The sequence below is a fragment of the Melospiza georgiana genome, chromosome 14 (assembly GCF_028018845.1).
Source record: "Melospiza georgiana isolate bMelGeo1 chromosome 14, bMelGeo1.pri, whole genome shotgun sequence".
NCBI classification, from domain to species: Eukaryota; Metazoa; Chordata; class Aves; order Passeriformes; family Passerellidae; genus Melospiza; species Melospiza georgiana.
Window position 1 is genome coordinate 5,104,536 of NC_080443.1, and position 19,617 is coordinate 5,124,152.

At 48.5% G+C, this 19,617-nt stretch overlaps 1 protein-coding gene across 1 annotated transcript in view; it reads left to right on the forward strand.

The window, feature by feature from the left end:
• The first annotated feature begins 6,259 nt into the window (after positions 1-6,259).
• Positions 6,260-19,617, forward strand: part of LOC131089631 (hydrocephalus-inducing protein homolog) — a 61,149-nt gene continuing 47,791 nt past the window's right edge. Inside the window, exons 1-10 of the mRNA XM_058034463.1 lie at positions 6,260-6,352; positions 7,589-7,708; positions 9,352-9,486; positions 10,876-11,075; positions 12,710-12,828; positions 14,122-14,326; positions 15,011-15,203; positions 16,282-16,381; positions 17,296-17,414; positions 19,282-19,505. Coding sequence (XP_057890446.1) covers positions 6,260-6,352; positions 7,589-7,708; positions 9,352-9,486; positions 10,876-11,075; positions 12,710-12,828; positions 14,122-14,326; positions 15,011-15,203; positions 16,282-16,381; positions 17,296-17,414; positions 19,282-19,505 — 1,508 coding nt within the window. The remainder of the gene's footprint in view (positions 6,353-7,588; positions 7,709-9,351; positions 9,487-10,875; positions 11,076-12,709; positions 12,829-14,121; positions 14,327-15,010; positions 15,204-16,281; positions 16,382-17,295; positions 17,415-19,281; positions 19,506-19,617) is intronic.

Consider the following 19,617-nt stretch of genomic DNA (forward strand, 5'->3'; position numbering starts at 1 on the left):
ACCCCTAAGGAGTTGCAGCTGGGCCAATTATCAGAGATTAGGAACAGGCCTGACTTTAACAGGCCACAGCTGTAAGCAATAAGAAGAAAATGCTATAAAAGAGTGGGGTGGGTGGTAGAGAAAGGAACTGGAGTCAGTGGCTGCTTTGTGAAGAAGAAAGAGTCAGTGCTCTGAGGAGATGTCCATGAGAAACACCAAGAAGGTATGGAACTTTTGTGGTAATGAGACACCAGTACGGAACCCCTGCAGTAAAATGACAGCAATATTAGGTAGCAAGGTATTTCTTACCATGCAGACAAAGATAAACTTTTGCTCTTGTGTTACCCCTGCACATTTGAGAACAGAAGCAAATATTTTCCCTCTGTATCTTTGCAGTATCTGTGGTCATGTGGTACATAGAAAACCTGTAACAGAATTTCACTGACTCCTGCAGTCTATTGAGCCTGGAAATGCATTCACTAGCAAGCTTTTAACTACTTGGATCCTTCCTTCTGCCCCTCAGGAGCAATTTAAATTTAAATGAAAGATGGTTTACAAGGTTTCAAGATAACAAAGTATGCAGAAGCATCAAATATCACCAGACCTGATGGGAAGGATGATAAAGCCTGTGCTCAGTGCCATGCAAAATGTACTGTTTAGAACTGAGACTTGCAGCCAAACTCCCTCCTCAGCACACTCCCTGCTGCTCCCACTATTACTGCAGGGGATGAAGGAGAGTGGGACAAAAAGGTGGTTTACTGTTTCAAAGCTGCATCTTTCCTTTTTTCATCTCGTCTCTGCCTAGCTCTGAATGCTCTTTAGACCCTCCCCTTTAAGGGGCAGGTTAAAGAACAACAGGGGAAAACAAAGGAAACAGAAGAATGTTTTACTTTAAAGACATACTTCTCAAGAGTGTCTGCTCTCAAATGCTTACCTTTAGGTTTTCATGTTGTTGCTTTGGTTTTTTGTGTATTTAAACATATTCCTCCATCATAAGCACTCCTTGTGCCATTTCCAGTGTCAGGAAGGGAGATCTGTTTCTGCAAAAGTACAGTCATAAGAAAGCTGATTTTCTCTCTGTCTAGTCATTGGCTCATTTATGCTCCCTTTCCATCTGCCTTTGCCTGCCTTCCATGACTGCATTGTACTTCTCTCACTGCTGCTGAGTGCCAGGGATTTAACTGAGCACCACACTCAGCTGCCTACAGAGCTTACATCCCCAATAAATAGTATTTAGTTATACTGGATTGGGCTCATGTTCAGTGTTACTTATTAAGATTTTTTTAAAAATATAGTTGTTCATGGATCTGCAGAAAGCTTTTATGACAGGTTTACTGCGTAGTCCATCTTAACCAAAGATATGTTACTTACTGCCTGCTTCAGAGGGCTTTTCTTTCAATGCTCATATCTTAATATTTTGCAAGTTTTTAATCCTTAGTCTCACTTTTCAACTGGCTTGCCTCTTGCTACTTTTTCATTACTTCCTTTAACAGGACTGTAGACAGGTTTTAAGGTGACTTTCCTGAGTTCTAAGCAGATCTCATCCTGAAGTAGATGTTACTTCAGGAGGGACATAAACTTCTTGCCTCTCTCTGCCCAGCTGGGGCACGGAGATGTCAGTGCTCCCTTCCTGACTGCAAGTGGCTGGGGAAAGGACAATTAAACAGCAAGAGCTGCTGACTGCTTTACACCCCATGTTGAGAGTTTTAAAGTGCTGCAGCCTCAGAAAGGCACATAAAACTGGTGGATCTAAGCTCACTTGACTTTTTTTTTTTTTTCATATAAACACCAGTGTTTTCCATGTAAGGGGAAAATCTCTATGGGTGTGTATCAATCAGAATGCTGTCTGCTGTTGGATTTACTGGCAGCCTTAGGTTAAAGGACTGAAATGGCCTAAAGCAAAGCCACTAAAATGTTCTATAATCCTAGTTAGAATAATGATGGAAATGTCCAGTGAACTGCATGATGTGATGCTGACAATTCCTGCATATGGAAAATGAGGTGTGACTACTGTAAAGGCAGGACAGCCTGAGGTTGTTAGTGTTCAGGAACACATAATTACATAATTATTATAATGCAGGTGCTTTCATTAAAGAGCTCTGACCTGACATGGTTTTGAGCCTTACATGTTTTTATATTTTATCATTATATAACTTATATATTAATAAACTTACATTTTTCTATTATATACATTGATTTCATCCAAGTGTGGATTTCTTGTGATCGCCCTCAAAACCCTAACATAGTTTCTTGTTGTTCTTTAAACGTCAATTACATCTAATCACATCTAGCAATTATATAATTTATCATATACTGACTACACAGGTGCAGTTTCACATGATGTAGCAAATACAAGGTCTAACATTTACCAGGGCCTACCTTTAACATTTCCCAAGGCCTACTAAAGCCTAACTTTTTTTTTCTAACTCCCCAAATTTTCTATGATTTTAAAATCTTTCACTATCAAGGTGATGACCAGGTGCTGGTGTCAGGAGCTTTTTGGAGAGGCTATGGAGAATGACCCAGGTCAGCTCTGCAACTGAGAGGAGATGGGTATTTGGACAAAAGATCAGGAGATGGAGATAAGGGTTCTTATCACTCCCCATGGTCAGGGCAAGATGGTCATTTTAAAGATGTAAAATACAAATCCCCAACATCTTTCAATACCTGGATGAGGTTACTGGTTTGTTCTCAGTGTGGTTCTTTTTTAACTGTTCATCCATTCATCCAGCCTTTCTCTGATTTATTGTCCTGGTATAACAATACAGTGAATTGGCTCCTCAAAGCTGTATGAGATTTTAACAGATTCTCAGCCTTGGGGGTGGAATCCTTCTTCCTCTCTATTTCCATCATCCTTGTCCTCTCTCCCATCAAGGGCAGGTACACTCATTTCCTCAGGCTTTATTCCTTTCTAAAATGGTGCAGATTTTTTTCCAATAATGTTTACCACAAGCTGAAGTGTTTTTTACACCAGTTCAAAACAGAAGTTGTTAATAACAGTGATAGTATCTACTAAAAGGAGCTATTGCTCACTTGAAGGTAGTTTAATATTCAAGATTACTATTTTCTTTGCTTTCCATCTCAAATAGACTGGAGCATGTTGGGATTTCTAGATTTTACTTCCAACATTCAGATACAATTTTTAAAAGTCTTGCCAATGTTTGCAGTTATAGCAGGACTTTGACTTTTATTCCTTGTTCTGTGTCCATCATGCTCCAAGGGACATGTGCTGATTGAAATGTTGTATTAATTAACAAGAGAAGTACTTGGGAAGTGGGGACTGTGGTATTATTTTCTAAATGAAAACAGTAGCTGTACTTCTATTTCTATTTTATTTGGCTGTGCTTCTGCTATGTGCTGGAGTGTTCAGCATATGCACCCAGACCCAGCTTCAGTTGGACAGAATACCATCTTAATTACATTATTCTGGAAAAGCTGGTAGCTGTACTTTTGGGCTCCAATGTTGTTATTTTTTCTATCTGATTTATATATTTGAGACAGTTTTTTTGTTGGCCAAGTGGAAAATCTTAGGAGATTATGACTGCTGGCTTTGAAGATCTCAATCCTGTAACAACTGATTCTGATGGCTCCTCAATACTAATTACTGCTCAAGCATGTGCTCTCTTTTATGAATCATTCAAAAATAAGAAACCATGAATAAACGTCATGTGGTTTTTAGTTTCAGCTGAATGTACTCTCTCATAAAAGCACAAAAGTTTGTTATATAGTCTTTGCCACTAAATGATGCAAATATATTTTGTATCATAGAATCATAAAGGATGGAAGAGAGCCTGGAGATCTTCAGCCAAGATGTTAACATGATACTGCTAAGAATATTTGTGTGGATATATTTATGTACCTACACACACACATGTATCTTTTATATCCATATAAAAGTATATCTATACATATGAGTTACTTATGAGAGGAACAGTGCATCTGGTGAGTTTTGGTTAATCCCTAATTTTAAGCTGCAACCCTTGGACTGAAAAATCAGTTCTTCTAATTTAGGATATTTTTAATTTTTTCTTAAAAAGAGTGGTGTAGATTTTTTTGTGTGAATGGGAAGAACCCATCATCAAAAAAGCACATAACACACACAATCCCTTCTGGCAAGATTCATGTCAGATGAAATTTGAGAAGTCACCCTGCAGATGTTTTGAGACATGGCTATCCAGGGATATTTGCTGTAGATGAGGGGAATCACTGGACACTGAAATTCTGGTTGAAATTACAGCACAAATTCTTTGTGTTGAGAAAGAAATTTTCATTTTCTCTTTTGATAGTTGTTGAAGAAAATATGTTCTAATAAGGCAAAAACAGTGGTCTTCTGACAATGTGGGCACTTTCACAGAAATCTCTTTTCCATTGCATTTTTTGAGGAGCATGCTTTGGGCTGAGTTCAGATGAACCTCTTGGCACTCCAATGGGGCACAGAAATATTGAGAATGATCTATTTCCTGATTTCTGTTGATGAGGAAAGGGGAAAAAGCGGATGACACAAATTTTGCTGGGTCTTTACTCACATGCTACTGCTCCCCTGAATTGTGCTTTGTTTCTGTTAGAAATGTTCCAATCCCCTTCTGTTCTGAAAAGCCAAAAGAGCTGCACCAAGTCCACATGGATGGAGGCTTCCAAGCAGAGTGGATGGCAAGGATTTAGCACTCATTTTTTAAAGTTTGGGGTCCCTCTCTAAAGAGACCGTGCAGATAAAGCTTTCTTAGAGAAGAAATGCCCCCAGTGCTGGGGTAGGAAGAATATCTGGGTTTTGTGTGCTTGCCAGTGGGTGAGAGGGACTTGGGTAGGGATGTGACTTGGCACACCGTGTGCCCAGAGTGATGGCACGGGAGTCCTTCCTGGGAAGGGAGAATAAAGAACTCAGCATGAGAGCTGATCCTTCCTCCCCAGCTCTGAAAGAAAGGATTTGAGCTTGACAGGAAAAAATTGCATGGCAGTGCTCACTATTTTCAGTACTTGACAGTTCTCATTGTTACCAAGAGTCCTGTTTCATGTGTTATATAAATATTTCAAGTCAGGGTCCCTTAAATGAAGATATTAAGATGCCATCATTTCACAGCAGAATGTCATTGGTGACACGTAATTTTGAAATGTTCCAAACAGGTTTTCTTCTTCTTTGTATTTTTTCATGCTTTTCAGTATTCCTAAATCCTCCCTGATTCCTTCCACACTTCTGTCTTCCCACTCAGATTTCATGAAGAGGGTAGCCATGAAAATGCGTATTAAAATGCTCTTGAAGTTTAAGTATTAAATGAAATGTGCTTGAGTATCTTACTGTGATTTTTTCATGTAATCTGCTACTGTTCTGGAGTTTGATTTCTTTTTTTTTTTGCTTGAGGATGAAGTCTTGATATATTAGGTGAAGAGAGAAAATAAACTCCCTGGCTGTAGAAAAGTTAAGAAAACATATCTTAATTCATGGTAGAGTCCCACTAGATGAATATTTTGTAGTGAAAACTGAACTGGTTCAGAGTAATTATCTTTTCATTTTCTATGAGTTTTGGATGGTGACAAACGGAATACTCATTTTTTTTCTGAAGTTACACATGTAATTAGAACAATTTCACACATTTTAGTTTTGGTTTTCAAGAAGCTGGGATTTTGTTGTGTAACTCGTGGCAGAGTGCAGCAGTTTCAGTTGAAAACCGGGCAGAAACACAAATTAAGTGTAGATGTTTTGATTTGTTATTTCCTGGTCAATGCACCAAGGAATGTTGTGGGTCTAATGCTGCCCAAATGCAAGTACACCTACTAGAATTAATTACTCATTTTCTGTTACGAGGTGAGAACCAGGACGAGAGCAAAGCAGGCGCAGCATTACACCAGGAAATTACTCTTGCTACTTGAGTGTCTCTAAGAAGAACGAGAAGCTACATGTCAATGCCCAGGACCTGCAGCTCGCTGATTCCCGCTTGTACTATCACTGAACGCAAACTGCTGAGACCCTGGGCTTTTCCCGTGCTGGAGGAGCAGCCCGGAGCTGGGGCCGAGGCTCTGGAGACATCGAGCGCTGCCTCCGGGCCCGGGAGCGAACCCAGCCCGCTGTGCCCGGGGACCGAGGGGGCACCAGGGCTGGAACAGGCGGGGACTGAGCGGGGACACGGGCAGATCGAGGGGGCAACGAGGCAGGATCGAAGAGGGACTGAGGCGCGGCCAGCGCTGCCCCGGCCCGTCCCTGCCCGGCTATTCCTGCCCGCCCCGCTCGGTGCCGCGGTTACCCGGTTACCGCAAACGCGGCCGCAGAGTCCGGGCCGCCCGTGCGATGCCTCAGAGCCCGGAGCCGGCTCTGGCTGCGCGTTCAAGCGGCGGCACCCGGCGACTCGCCAAGCGAACTGTTCGCACAACCGTGCTCTATGTGAGTGGGTGCTGTGAGATCCTTTCTTCACAATGGCGTCTGGATTCCCGGGAAGAACACCAACACCTCGACTTGTGCCCAGGGAAGGACTGAAGCCTAATACTGTGAGTAGGCACTGGGGCTGTGTTAAGGCTGGAAACTGCCCTGCTGTCCCTGCTCTCCCTGCCCCTGCTGTCCAGCAGTGCTCTGAAGCTGCAGAGCCCCTCCCCAGCCCTTTGTGCCGTGCTGCTGTTGCTGGGGCTGTCCTGGTGCAGTAGGGAACACTGTGGGATGTGTCAGGGACAGCCCAGCGCCCTGCCTGGCTGTGCCAGCAGAGCCAAGGGAAACCAATGTACAGCTGAAGCCCTCAGCACGGGCTTCTTTCCTTCCCCTTTGCCACAGCCATTCCTTCTGTCAGGCTGGGCACTCACCTGTGCTGCTCTGACCATCCTGCCCTTGGGCACCCGGGCACGTGAGGGGGAAAGCTCAAACTCTGCCCAAAGCCTTGAGAGCCACGGCTGGTCCCAGCTGGAAGAGCTCCCAAGGCAGCTGTTCCCTCCCAGCTCCTGGGTGGGCACAGATGCAGCCCTGCAGGCAGCACTGGATGGAGCCAGGGCCACAAAGGTCCCTTGCTGTCTGCAGCTCACTTGGCTGAAGATGCCCCACTGCTGAGCCTCTGCCAAGGAGATCCCTCTGTTTTCTTCTGTCCAGGGCTCTGTCAGCCCACACAGAGAAAACCAATGCTAATTGACAGAGAGAGCTAAAACTTGGACACATTCCTGTGCACCTCACTCTTGGTACAGCTTTTCTTGCTTGCTTCCCTTGGACTCAGCCAGCAGTGTTATCTGCTGGCTGTGAGTTTTGAGTGTTGTGCAGGGATGGAGTTTGGGCAGTTCTGAGAGCTCCTCCCCACTCTCTGAAAGGTCACTGCCTCAATCCAGGGAAAAGTAAGAGGAAACAAATGCTCAAAGAGCAGAAATCCCCAACCATGTCCCATCAAATCACAGAGAGACTCATGGGACACAGCCATGTGGCTGGAGTATGTGTATTGCACTCTGTATTATTAATTTATTGGTGCTAAGTATTTCAGCAGGAAACTTCCAGGGCTTCCAGAACTGTGCTAGTGGCTGTGATCACAAATTATTCATCAGTGCCACTTGTTCAAGGAAAGCCTTTCTGAAGCACATCTCTGACATTCTTGCTGGTTTGTTTTGTTTTTGTTTTTTTGTTTTTTTGTTTTTTTTTTTTGCCTTTCAGCTGCTTCCCTCTAAGTTCCAGAGGGAGAAGTTTCTCAACAGAAAGCAGGAGGCCAGCACTGGGGAGAGTTTTCTGCCCAGAATTGGCCCATGTGTAGACAGGAGTGAGACTCGTCAAAAGGTAGCCTTTTCCTGCTCTTTTCCTTTAACATGAAGTTTGAAGAGGGTTTCACATGAAGTTTGAAGAGGGTGTGTACTTGTGACAGGCTCGCCTCCAGCAAAATACCTCAGTGTCCAGGTCCTGGTGTCATTGCAAACTGCTGGCAGTGGTGGACTGGGAGTCCTGATCTGCACTAAGCCAACACAACTGACCTCTGCTGAAGCTGCTGGGCTGTGCTGGAGTGCAGCTGCCATTGCTAAAACCATGGGGGGAAGGCTGGGGACACAAAGACACAAAATTGCAATTTGCCATTCTCCTGCTGAAGGTGCCACCTCTTGCTTTGGTGTGGTCACCATCAAATGCTTGGGGGTCACAGGATTCTCTCCACAGTGGCAGCGTTGGCCTTTGAAGGGCAAGGATCTGCAGAAATCACTTCAGTAATGAAAACAATTTTCATTACTGCTTTGGGTTGGAACAATGTGTTGGACCCTGATGGGATGTTAGATTTTGCAAGCTGCCAGATGTACAGGGGACTCACCCATGCCGAAAGAACAGCTTGGCTTGAGCCTGCTCTGTGTGGCCCAGCAGCTCTCGATCAGCTCAGAGCAGAGGTGGGCGAGCCACTGTTTGCCCAGTGTGTCCTGGGCAGACATGCTCCCCAAGAGTCTTCACTGGGGATCAGTGTAAGGGATCCTTCATGAACCTTCCTCCTGGCAGCTGAACCTCGCCCTGCTCTCTCTCACCTCTCCAGCTGTCACCAGTTCCCCCAAAAAGGAGCTTGTTTCAGGTTTCCCCATCAGATACAGTATTTCAGGACTTCATCTTGTGAATCCCAGAGGGCAGAACCTGGCAGGAATGCCCAGCAGCCCAGCTTGCCTGCACAGGCAGCAGGAAGCCCTGGAGAGCCAAGATTGGCTTTTCATACTGGACCCACACTGTCAGTCAGTGCTGGTCATGTTTCTCCAGGCAGAAAATGCCTTTGAAGCCCACAGTCAATAGGCACAGCCTGTGTGTGTTTCCATCACTTTTGGCAAGCTGATTGCTCTCCTGGTTTTATGATTCTTTCTTGCTGCTTTACTGCTCATTTAAATTCTCTTTGCCATCTCCTTGTTTTAGGGATTGTCTTGTTGTGTTCCTTCTTTTGCTTTTCAGGTTTACTTTTATTCCCAGGAAGGCCACAATGGTTTGGTCTCCTCTCTTGCTGCTCTGCCTGCAAGACTCTATCCCCAGAACGTCCCTACCCAGACCAGATCTGCTAGAAGGGAATTTTTTCCTTCCCCCAGGACAATTTGATGTTTTGCTTTCAGGTAGCACATTCCCCCCTGGAACACGACTGCATGGCTGTGTGCAGGCAGAAGCCAGCAGGTTTTCTGGCCTTGTGGAATATGCAGATGACTTGGTTCAGGTGCTTTGTCTCCATCCTGCTGGTGCTGACCTGTTTGGCCCTTCCTTTCCACCAGGCACTGCCCAACTGCCCCAGGCCACAATGCTGGAGGCAGACAGGAGGGATTCAGGCTCACCCTTGTGAATGATGTGCCTGTGCCTGCACAGCTGAAAGTGCTTTGGGAAAGGGGCCAAGGAGGGATGTCACCAGGGCACGGACAGGGCTCCTCTCGTCCTGTTTCCACAAGTGGCAAAGTCATCATTTCCTGTCTTTGCTGCAGTTTCCTCAGGTGGTGAAGGTCTCCATGGAGAGCAGCCCTTATTTCCAGCTGGCCTGCCCCAGTGATGTGTACCACATCGTGCCACCGGGCGCCTCTGCCCCTGTGCGCATCCGCTTCACCCCCGACGAGAACAAGGTGAGGCTGGAGGGGCCAAAGCACACAATGATCTCCACAGCCATTGTTTTCCCTGCACTCTGGCTCCAGCCCATTGCATGCTGTGAGCTGGGCTCCAGGCCTGGGCAGGCAGCCTGCAGCAGCCAGTCACACCTTGGCACTGCTGGCAGGCTCTGCTTCCCCTCCCTGCACATGCCTGAGCATTGCCAAGGGAAGCTGCACAGGGAACAGGATGAAAATGACAGAGAGGTGTTGACAGATGTTCGGCCATCTCTAGGTACAGTGGAAGGGGTTTCATTATTATGGAAAACACTTGAGGGACAAAGAGGTCAGAGAGCTTTCCTCCTTCCTGACTGCCAACAGCCTCCCTGCCTCGCCCTGGGCTGGAGCAAAGATGGTGCTTTTTCACCCCTCTGTTGTGCAGCCTTGCAGCTGTGCTGTCCCAGAGCACAAGTGAGCCTGGCACAGCTGCAGGGCCAGGGCAGAGGACGTGCTGTGCCCGTGAGCCCGGCCTGGCACAGGCACACTGGGCTCTGGGTGCCCTTGGTCAGCAGCAGGTTGCTGAGCTGCAGGGGACTTGGACACCTGCCTGAAGGAGCTGGTGTAGGGCAGGTACAACACCTGCAGGCAGAGCTGTGGGCCCAGAGCCCGTGGCAGTGACTCTGTCTTCATGCCTGGCACTGTGCTTGCTCTGTCAGCTGGCACCCATTCCGTGCCAAAGGTGCTTCTGCATGGAGGTTTGAACAGCAGTGCTGAGGCCCTGGCAAGTCTGATCTCAGTGCTGGCATCTGGAGGCTTGTTCAGACAGAAGGGTTTAGGACATGGCATGGAAGGGAGGAAGCCTTGCAGGCAAACAAAGAGAGGCTCTTTCCAACAGCATCCTGCAAGCTCTTAGCACTGTTCTTCTCCTGACCTGGCTGGAGAGGCAAAGTTAGAGGGGAGTTCTGAGCCAACTGATGTTTCTGCACTAGGCCAGAGGTGCAGGATCTCTTTGAGTGCAGCAGTTTTCTCATCTTCCTTTTGCTGCTTAGAGTCAGTTTAACACTTTGTCCGATTCTCAGACAGTGGGAATATAGAAACCTGAAGAGGAATGTCCTGTGTTCCCTAGCTCCATGTTCCTTAGAAGGAAGTTAGAAATTATTTAGTATCATTAAAATTTGTGAATGAAAATTATGGTAGCCTAGGGCAGTTCTCCGTATGACCCAAGTGACACAAGAGCTTAATGCCACTGGGATAGGTTTTGCAAAGTGCACTGGTGCCTTTAAAATGTGACTTAGTAGTAGAACTCAGTGTTCATTTTGGGGTGGAATAGGTAAATTGATGCCATGGATGAGTTACAGGAAATGGTTTTTCTTCTGCCATGGGGATGGCACAAAATGCCCTGTGCTGAGTCAGTTTCTTTTCCTGCAGAATTATTCCCATGAGCTCACCTGCATCACTGCCAAGGAGAAGATAGTTGTGCCGATTGAGGCCATCGGTGCTCGAGCCATCCTGGACTTCCCTGCCCAGGTGGAGTTCTCAGAGTGTCCGGTCAAGTACACAACCCAGAAGATTCTGCTGGTTCGCAATGTCGGTAACCGGACAGCTCATTACCAGCTCAGCACCCAGAGGTGAGGCAGCTCATCTGTCCTTGTGCAAAGGATATCTGTCACCTTTGGGTGATGGCAGAGTTGGGAAAGAGCAGCAAAAGGAACCCGAGCATCAGAGCTGCAGCCCTGGCTGGAAGTGAGCAGGCAAGCCATGAAGTCACCCCCACCAGTGTTATTCCCATCCTGCCATCAGAGGGCAGGAATATGTAACATGGGGCAGCAGTGGGAATGGAATGGAATGGAATGTAGTGCTGAAGTGTGGCCATGGATTCCCTTAACTGACAGCTTCTCTGTTCTGGTGGAATTTCTGGCAAAAGAATAAGAAGAAAATCCTGTGCCTTGTCCCCAGCAGGCACTGATCCCCCGAGCCCCAGCAGGGACCTGCAGCAGTGCTGGCATCAGCCCCGGGGCAGATGCAGGAGCACGTGCACCAATCTGGCTCTGGGGCTGCTGGGGCCTTGTCTTTCCTCCCCTCCCTCCAAAGTCTCACGTCCAGCACATGAACATTGCTGGCCCAAGGCTTCTCCATCAGCCAGTGATGTTCTCACCAGGGGGAATGGGAACAGCTCAGCCCATCATTGCAGCAAGAGGTCCTTCATGAGCTGAACCTGAAGCAAGTGACATGAAAAAAGCTCAGCTTGCCAGATGTTCTCTTTATTTTTGTGTGTGATGCATTCATCACCAAACTGCCCAGAACACACTTTTAAGTGACAGATTGACCACCAGCAAAGCACCAAGGCCAGCAAAGCACCAAGGCCAGGAACTTTTGTTTCCTCAGCGGGGCTGTAGAAGAGCACAAAGCCCAGCAGCTGCTGGGCAGGAGCACATTTCCCCTGAGCTGTCCCTGAGCATCAAAGCACGGAGTCTTGTGCTTGTCAGGCAAGAGCTCTTTACCTGGTGACCAATCCTGATTGCTCCTGTTAAATCCAAAGTGCACCAACACATTTGCATTAACATTTCCAACACGTTGGGATCCTTCAGCCTGTAAATGGCATCCTCCTTTTGGCTTTCCATGTCACTCTATTGCTCTAATCTGCATTTGCACTCTTTCAGAGCTTTGACTGCTCCTTTTCTTAGAGCAGCTTTGATTGAAATGCTGATAAAATGTGCCCGTTTTAGGCTAAATCAGGATGTTTTCAAGGCAAAATAAACCAAAGAACCACACTGCAAATTCAACTGTAGCTATTCCTTGGTCTTCAAGGAGAAGTTCCTTCTCCCTGTCTGATTCCTAGGCTGTAATATCCCAGGACAGGTAGTGCCCTAACATTTGCATCTCCTGAGAGGAGGTTTATAGGCAGCAGGAAAAGAGAAATTCCTGAGGCAGTCAGTGTCAAGTTGTGCATGCAGACAGCTCTGAACCCTCTCTGTGCTCTTCACAAACCATTCTCTGATGGGATTGCTGGCAGTGGGACCCTTGAGCCTCATTGCAGAGAGCTGGATGCAGAGTATGGGGGAGATGAGGTCATTTTACCCCCAGGATCTTGTGAGGGCTGGATCTCCTCAGCAGTGGCTCAGTGGCTGTTTCTGACCCTGTCTGTTCTGCCTTCTGCTGCCTGTGCTTGGTTTGCTCCCTGCTTGCCCAAGGGAGCTGCAGTGCAGAAGGAATCTCATGGCCAGGTGTGCCCCCAGCCCTGACCCCTCTCTTTGTCTCGCAGACCTTTCTCCGTGGTGCCGACCTCAGGAATTCTGGGCGCTGGTGACACCGCACAGGTGACAGTGACATTTCACGCGCTGACCAACGGGGACCATTTTGGGTCCCTATGCTGCAACACAGGTGAGTGCTGGGCCCTGCATGGGCACAGGACAGTTCTCCACCATGGCTCCCTGTTGTCCCTCCCCTGCATTCCCTCTAGAGGTACCTCCCCTTTTCAGCTTTACCCCAAAGAAAACTGAAAACTCCTTGGTGTTCAGGGGCTTGAGAAAGTGGATTTCCTCTAACGGGCAAAGATTTTTGACTCCTGTTTTGCTGGGAGTTGCTGAGTGGAGGAAGGAGGATGCCTGATGCTCCACTACCATGTGGCTATGCCTGGTGAAGTTTTATTTTATTCCTGGGCAGTGCTGTATGTGAGGTCTCCATCAGACTCTCTCCAATGCAGGGGATTTCTTGCACACCTCTATCCCATATGCTGCTTCTCCACTGGCTTGTCACACATCCTTTTTCTATGGGGCCCTTACACATATATGTAGTTTTTGTCTAATAACATTTTCAGACCCTCAAGTTCCTGTTTGGTGACAAGACAAATTTTTCCCTGTGCCCATTTCCCAGGCTGTTCATGTTGTTACAAACCTCTCACATCTATCTCCCATTTGATTTCTAGACTGAGGAATCCCATTTCAGTCTTAGTGTAGAAGCTGCTCTGTACTTACTAATCTTTCCTTTGTCTCTTTTTTATTTGATGTGCAATGGTTCAGCTTGGTTTTTGAGATCAGAACAATGTAAAATATTTCAAGACTGATGTGGCTGTGGGTTTGGACAGGGAGATGATGATGATTTTCATGGTGTTCATTTTAGAGTGGTTTGTCATATTGCAGAGCCAGGCTGGTTGTGTTTCCTGACCTGTGTCCCCTCCTGCTGTGGGCTGTCACTTCACTTGCTCCTCTGGGCCTCCTTTTGCTGCCCACCTGCCTCCAGGCATATTTGCTGGTCAGCAACAAGGGATCCAAGGGATCAGGAGAGACAGGAGTCTCGTGGGATGCCCGGGGAGACCCTGGGCAAGGCAGGACTGAACAGGGCTCCTCAGCCCTGTCACCTGAAGGACTTGGATGCAGAAATCCCAGTGATCTGGGTGGGTCACCAGAGCACACTGACCAATCTCACTGTCCATATTGTCACCTTGGGGCCAAATCTCTACAAACACACTCAGAAATAAGGGCTTTAAGGAGCTGCCCAGGACATCCTCACACTCTACACACAGAGCTGTCAGGATGTGACAAATGGACTGATCCAAAGAACTGCTCATTCAGATAAAAACTGGGACACCTTCTTCTGTGCCCTGTGGTTTGTTCTGTTCCTTGTGCTTCCATCAGCCAGTGAGCTGAGAAAAGACTCCTCTTTGCTTTGTTCCAGATGAAGAAAGTATCCAGGTAAAGCTCCATGGAGATGCTGTAGAACTCGATATTGTGTTGAGCACAAATTCCGTGGATGCTGGCAAGACTTTCATCACCAAGTCACACCAGACAACCGTGTTAATCGAAAATAGGAGTAACATCACAGCACACTTCCAGTGGAAGGCTCTTCCTACTGAGGAAGATGAGAACGAAGAGAAGAGGAGGTTGGTTTGGAAGATACATTTCAGTGAGATATATGGCCCAAGACTGAAACTAACGTGTGGCCTCAGGGGGGTGTTGGTGCTTTTGAATGGTTTGGGCCAAGTAAACCATCCCTGGCACTAGGGTGTGTGTCCCTGGGCTTCAGGAGCTCAGCACTCAGCATTCCAGTTGCATTTATACTCCAACCAGAAATGGCATTTTGGGAAGGAAAGGTTGATTGCAATGACTTATTTCCTCAGGTTCTAATTGGGCTCTTGTCTCTCTAATCTTCTTCCTAAATGACCCAGCTTCATCTCCCCTTCCAGGGGAAGTGCTGCAGTGGGTGCTCTGTGACCTTTATCTGCATCCCCCGAGCAGCTCAGTGGGAGGAAAAGCCAGCTGAGGTGGTCGGTGGATTCTGCCTCAGTTTAGGGCAGAGGCTTTGAGCCAAGAGGTTTCTCTGGAGGGATGCTGGCTTTGGAAACCTCTCCTGAGCTTGCAAGTGTGGGCTGAAACTCCCTGCTGTGCCAATGAACAGCAAGTTATCCTCTGATCCATGTGGGACCCTTGTGGCTTGGGCTCAGCCTTTGCTGGGGAGCTGCTGCTGCTCGTCCCCAAGTGCTTTGCTCTCCTGCACTCCCACTTCTCTCTGCAAATATGTGGCTCATGAAACCATCTGCTGGCCTTGTCTCTCCCTGTGGCTGCAGGCAGAGTCTTTTCCTGCACCCCTCAGATGAGGACTGGCTGGAAAACTTCATGGAGGAGAAAGAAGTAGAGAAGGAGCAGGGCTTTTGCGAAGATCACACTACCCTCCTGAGAAGCAGGGTCCCGGAGAAAAAGGCAAAGGTGCAAGAAGATCCCCTGCTCTTCTCCAGTGACATTTTTTTCATTGAGCCAATGGCAAGTGACAGCTGAGAACCTCATTTTCTTCCTCCTCCTCTTCCTCCTCCCAAGCGCCCTTTCCCCGGCTGCAGTCACTGGGCAGATCCTCAGCTGGCCCCATGTGTTGGCAGGGAGCACATGGAGTTTCTGGAGCGGCTGCAGAGCTCCCTGCTCAAAGCATTTGTGCCCTGCAGGCTCGAGGCAGGGCTGGGAGCCTGACAAAGCCCAGCTCTGCTGCCAGGCTGGAGCTCAAGGCCCTGACTGCGTGTCCTTGCAGTGTCCCGGGGAGCAGTTCCTGTAGGCAGGGGCTCCCCCCACACGTGGGGCTCAGCAGAGGCTGTTGGAGCACTGCCAGCTCACACACTGACCTGAAGCTTGCAAAGGTTCCCTGGCAAAAGGAGGCCAAATTCAGCCCAAGGTTAATGACAGAAATGCCAATCCCCTCCTGTAACCATGCCTTGCACTATTTCTGAGTGTCCCTTTCAGTGTCATCTGTGAGCCTGGACACAAGGGTGGAAGGCTGAAATGGGCCTTTGGACTTCTCCTGCACACAGGGACAGAAAACCTTTTCCTTTTCTGGTGATGCAAGCAAACTGCCACGTGCTCCCATCAACCAGAGCCCTGATTCTGGCATTGGGAGAGATGGTGAATGCCTGGTGCCTGCACAGAGCAAAATCCCTTCTCATCTTGGGGTGAAGCCCAGAATAATCCCAACCTCTGCTTTCTTTCAAAACAGCTTAACTAATATCTGTATTTCAAGGAAGGGGATCATGTTCTCTTCTTGGTTACTCCTATGGCCCATCTAAGGCCAAGAGCCACCAGTGCACAGTGGAAGTTACATCCCATGGAGCTGACAGCAGCATGATGGGACCAAGAGCTTGTGTCAGAGCAGCAGGAATATTGTGGAGAGTGGGAGCTGATCAGCTGAGCATTGAGAGCTTCCAGCACTGTGTTGAGCTGGGTTGGGAGGCTTTCCTTGGTTGCTTGTGTTGTTCACTCATCACTGATGCTCTCAATCAAGGCTTGCAGACCTGTGGTTGGAAACAAGAAATGTGAAGTTTGAAGAGCAATGTTTTGCTGTCTCTTTCTGTTGTAGGAGGGAGAAATTGGGCCCAACTCTTCGGCTGAAATCAAGGTGACCTTCAAACCCATGGAAGCATTGGAGTATGGAAGTGTGGCTTACTGCAGCATCTCAGGTGCAGCTCCTTTGCCCTGCTTCTCTCCCTCTCAGTGAAGCCATGGTGCCAGCCTGAGCCCACTGGGCTCCCATGGAACTGCTGGGAAGAGTCCCTGGTCAGCAGGGCAGTGCTGGCACATCCCCACTGGCCCTGCAGCTTCCATGGAATCTCCTGTGCAAGGCCGGGGCTCAGAATGCTGTGTCTGCCTGACTGATCCCAGAACAGCCCAGGCAGTGCAGGGAGAGGTTTCATGCCATGGCTTTGCCAGCATTTCCTCAAAGGCCTGAGAACTCCAGAGCAGAACAGCTTTAGTGAACAAGCACTCAGCCCCTGCAGGCCCCTGGCCTCCAGGATGGGTCCATTTGCCATGGATCCATCATCAGGTGGTAGGAGCTGAGTTAGAAACGGGCTCCCTGAGCCTGGATCACCTCCCAGTGCCCAGACAGCAGCAGAGCAGAGGTGGCTGAGCCCCACTGAGCCCAGGCTGTTTGTAGAAGGAGCACCCTAGGCCAGCCCCTGCTTCTCTCCCTGTGTGGGAGTTGTCACCTTGCAGCTCTCACTCTGTGGAAACAGAACACAGTGCTGAGTGGCAGAAGGGGAGCACTGGGGCAACAAAGGCCTGTGCTCCTGGGCCACGTAGTTTGGTAATTGCCAAACTCTTCATGAGCTTTGTGCCTTCACTGAAGGGATTTCAAAGCTCCTCTAGGTGCATGGGAAGGAAATCACAGAATCACAGTATGTTAAGGGTGGAGTGGACCTTAAAGATCATCTAGTCCCAAGGCCCCTGCCATGGGCAGGGACACCTCCCCCTGGACCAGGTAGCTCAAAGCATGACTGCATCCAGCTCAGAGTCAGGGACAAGCACTGAGGCAGCCTGGAAAATCCAGTGGAACAGAGGGAATGATTGTACTGAAATGGACATCTCTCCCCAGGCCGTGAGATGAGGCTGCCCCTGCTCCTCAGAGGGGAAGGCCAAGGACCCTTGGTTGAATTCAGCATCCCTACACTGAACCTCGGGAATGTTTTTGTCTACACCCCCTACGTCTATGAGGTGAGCAGCGGGGCTTGGGATGGATCCTGATGGCTCCTGAGGCAGCAGCAAGCCTGGTGCAGCTGTGGAATTCCTGCCAACCTGGGCAGTTGTGAGCAGGGAATATTTGTTGTACTGCTCAAATCTGAGGGGTCACAAAGGTGCGTCTGTTGTTCCTGAAGCCCCAGTCCCTGCTTTTGGGCAGCCTTCCTTAGGGATCAGCTGGGAGGCTTCCTGCAAAACAACCCCTTGGCACATGAAACCAACACTGCCTCAAAAAGCTGCATGTTCAGAGGCTTTTGTGGCAGTGCCAGACACAAGGCCCCTTTGGACTGGGCTCTGCAGAAGCAGCTGCAACAAACTGGCTGCCTTGGGCTTCAGCCCACTGCAAACAGCTTCCAGTCAAGTGTCCCTGCCTATTCCTGGAAGTCACAGGAAAGCCATCCAGCCTCCTGGCTCAGTGCTGGCCCTTGCAAAGAGCTTGGGAGTTCTTTCCCTTGCTGACCAGTCCCTCACCACACTTCAGCCTTGGTGCATCTCTGGCTCTAGAAGGAGAAAAGTGTTCCTGGGTGTCACCATGTCCTCACTGACCGTCGGTCACTGCCCAGCCAGCCCTGACATGGTGGACTATGGGGGACAGTCTCCCGTGCCTGGGAGTACAGGAGGGCAGCCAGGGGTGTGTGCCCCTAAAGCAGAGAAGGCATTGGCTGGCTAAGGTGGAGAAAAAAAGAGCTAACTCTCCGTAGGGTTCAGTCTGAGGGTTATCAGAACCTTGGTAAAAGCTCCACGCCTGAGGGGAGATCTAAATGTGAGGGAGCTTTTACTGGGCTACAAATGGGCGTGGAAACAAGAGCGGGATTTAGCGAGCAACCAATGCGAAGAGCTGGGGGTGTGGAAACCGGGGAGAGCGACAAGAGGGGCAACAAATCAGGAAATGCTCTAAGGGAGGGCCCCGAGCTGTGGCCAATCACTCGACGCCGCTTGTGGAAGGTTCTGGAAAGAGGGGATGGGAGGCCAAGAGACTGACAAGAGTCTGGGGAGGAGATTGGGGAATGAATCCGGAAAAACTTGGGGGGCTGGGCGGGGAGTAGGAAGGATTGACAGGCTGGGGGGAGTGAAATAACTTGAGGCAAGCCAGTTTTGGTTTCAGCCAAGGTCACAAAAATGGCAAAACCATAACAAACAGAGAACTGGGGTTATATAAACAACAATATCAAAACCATAACAGACAGAGAACTGGGGTAATAAAAACACAATACAACACTTGGAAATAAAGCAAAGATTTTTTCTATCTATTTTCCTCGCCTCCAGTAGTGTCAAGTTTTCAAAAAAATCATGAGAGAGCAACTGAAAGAGGTAGAAAAGGAGGCCCTGCGTCATGCCAGACACTTTCAAAAGTGTGGCTGGGGAAGGGAAAGACACGCTGAGTTTTCTTACCAAAAGATGGTGCTGTCTGTACATTTTGATGCTGATGCCTCATTCTCAATGTATTGTTTTCATGGTCTGGGAAAAGGTGAATGAGTAGATGGTGCTGTTGGAGCTGTGCTCACTGGGGCAGCAGCAGCTCTGGACTGATTCACTATGCAACTGCAATGACCCCACTCAGGGCTCTCAGCGCCAGCTCTCAATGAGCTTGGTGCTGCTGAGCAGAGGGGCACTGCTCTGTGTCCATGGGATAAGCCCAGGGTGACTGCAGTTCTGTGGAGTTGACACTGCTCTGCATGAAAACCCAAAGGCAGAACTTGTCCTGTTGTATATTTTGACTTCTGCCATTCAGCAGCACAAAGCATCTTCTGCCTTTTCTGGGTATTCATTGCATCATTAGACAGTAACTCACAAGAAGGGAAGATTCCACATGTATTTCCATTTTGCTTTCTTGCTTCTGCAGGTGGAACTGATGAACCAAGGAGCTCTTGATGCTCCCTTCACCTATATCCCTTCAACCACAGAGGTGGACTTCCATTTCAAGATTAAGCCCGAGCGGGGCATCATTCCAGCAGGTGGGACCCAGACTGTTCAGGTCTCCTTCCATACCAACGTGTTGGGGTGGTTTGAGGAAGAATTTCAATTCAGTATCACTGAATCTCCTACACCTGTGATCCTGACGGTCAGGTAAGGACCCTGGGAGCTGGGTGGGCACATCTGTAGCTGTCTCTGGGACATCCCCCACCTACCTCATTCTGGGGTCGAGCAGAGAAAAAAGGTGTTGCCTGAGGTGTGAATC